At 43.4% G+C, this 2092-nt stretch overlaps 1 protein-coding gene across 1 annotated transcript in view; it reads right to left on the minus strand.

Annotated features, from left to right (window-relative positions):
• The window catches only part of LOC102491536 (transient receptor potential cation channel subfamily M member 6), a gene marked incomplete at its 5' end in the record, with an annotated part of 118350 nt that extends 116622 nt beyond the window's left edge, over window positions 1-1728 (minus strand). Inside the window, one exon of the mRNA XM_006145515.2 lies at window positions 1551-1728. Coding sequence (XP_006145577.1) covers window positions 1551-1728 — 178 coding nt within the window. The remainder of the gene's footprint in view (window positions 1-1550) is intronic.
• Between the last annotated feature and the right edge of the window lie 364 nt (window positions 1729-2092).

Genomic DNA, 2092 nt, shown 5'->3' on the forward strand with positions numbered 1-2092 from the left:
AGGGAAGGGAGGCCCAAGATAGCAGGTAGCCCCAGAGTCATTCTGCGTTTTGCCCAAGATCATATTGCTTGAATGGCGTTCTTTTTCCAGCAAATGCAGCCGTATACAGGCCATTCACACAGCATTGAGATGAAGAGTTTGCCCTCCTCAAGCATATGCCAACCAACAGCAAGATAAGCCAGATTTCTAGGAAAACTAAGGTCAATGAGACCCTATGAATTATAAAATTGCTATATATCTAGAATAACCAGAGGTCGAGATTTACATACATAATTATCACATTATCCAGAAAATCATAGCGATTTAAAATATTTCCCAGGGCTAGCAGGTGGTGTGGTGGTTAAGGCACTGGACTTCCATACAGCAGCCCACAGTTTAGAATCCGAGACCTGGTTACTTGCCTTCTCACTTGCTCTCTCTCGGGCTTTCTCTCTCTCTCTCTCTCTCTCTCTTTGGTGAGAGCACATGCCCTGTAGCAAATTAAAATAATAATAAAAAAGAAATAGCATCTTATAAAAATAAAATTATAAAAACAATTTCCCATTCATCTTTGAACTTCTTAATGTATAATCAAATTGTCTCACAGAATATTAGAATCCCTGAACATTGGAAAAGTGCAGCTATCACAAAATGTAACAGTAAGAATCCAAAGGTCATAAGGATTCAGTTTACAGTGAGAAAACTGAGCTGCCACGGCTCTACTGCATACTAAAACAGCAGGGAAAACACGAGTTGGCTCTTGTGAAAAGGTTTATGTTGCTCTGATTAGTGAGCAAGAATAGAACTCTTACATGTAGATTACTGTAGAACTGTACTATGGAGCTGTCTGAGGCTCACTCTCTTAGGAACCAGGGTTCTTAATCCAGCCAACTGACAGCTCCACTCCAGGGCACAGCTAGTGCAGCCCTTTCCTGAAGCAGGATTGGCCTGCAGTTTCCCTGGTGAAAGCTGCTTCAATAAAGCAGGAAGTAAATGCGCTCAAGAGAGAACACCTGAGGGAGAGCGGATCTGTCAGTGTGCGGATCACATGTAACCTTACCATGTTAGGAACAGGAGGAAACCTGGCCTGGATAGTCCAAGTGGGTACATGCAGTGGGTACGGAGCAGAATTCCCCCATACTCCTCCTGCAAAGAGGCCCTCACAGGAACTAAGGGGATGTGAATCATCACAAGTTACTGATGATCGCTATGGTCTTACTTCAGCTAAAGCCCCCTCCTTGGTAGTACTTTTCTGCCTTCTTTAAGAAAAAGGCAGCCCATTGACATTTGTCTAATGGATAATAAGCCATTCTCTTCTGCAGAAAGTATAAGCTTGCTAAAATAAAGAGGTCAGTCAAATAAAGAACTTGTCACACACACCTGGAAAAGGTTCAGTCCCCTTCAGACATAAAGGATAGAGAAGTTTGGGCCATATCAAGGGTCAATAACATGGCTCGCTTTTGCAGTATAACCAGGTCATCTGATTATCTACACTTGGAGATACAATGTGGAGATACACTTGGGGCTAGCCTCTGTTCAAAACAGTAAAACAATCTGGATTATTAGCAAACCTTGGAGTGGTAGGTGTGCTCTCCGTCCTGGAAATTAATAGTCCCAAAGGCATCTGTAGGGCTTTTCCTTGTGTGCTTTTCAACAGACCATTGTTCATTTTCATTACCCGAGGCAGCTGAGATGGTCCAGGTATAATCTATCCCATGATGGTCTCCAATCAGTCTGCCACAGTAACACCTTAAATTCAGGGGGAAAACAACTTCAGAACAGAAAATAGATGCTATGTTTCTACATCTCTCTAGAGTAATATATTAGATGCCATATATTAATAATTCTTTTTTTTTTTGGAGAGGTTTTCACTATAGGGCATGTGTGCTTGCCAGACAGAGAGAGACAGAGAGACGGAAAGTGAGAAATCACTCCCCAAGGGGGATGGCCATGCCGCAATCCCTTCTCCTCCATTCTCCTCTTGGGATCTTGGGCATGCACACACATGTGCCCGGCGTGAGTTTAAGCCACCGGGTCCGGGACTCGAACCACCATTGACTACATGGGAGTCCAGTGACATAGCCATTACGCTAACTGCTGGTCCCAATAATTC

Source organism: Tupaia chinensis, unplaced genomic scaffold (genome assembly GCF_000334495.1).
Source record: "Tupaia chinensis unplaced genomic scaffold, TupChi_1.0 Scaffold000147_1, whole genome shotgun sequence".
In the NCBI taxonomy this organism is placed as follows: domain Eukaryota; kingdom Metazoa; phylum Chordata; class Mammalia; order Scandentia; family Tupaiidae; genus Tupaia; species Tupaia belangeri.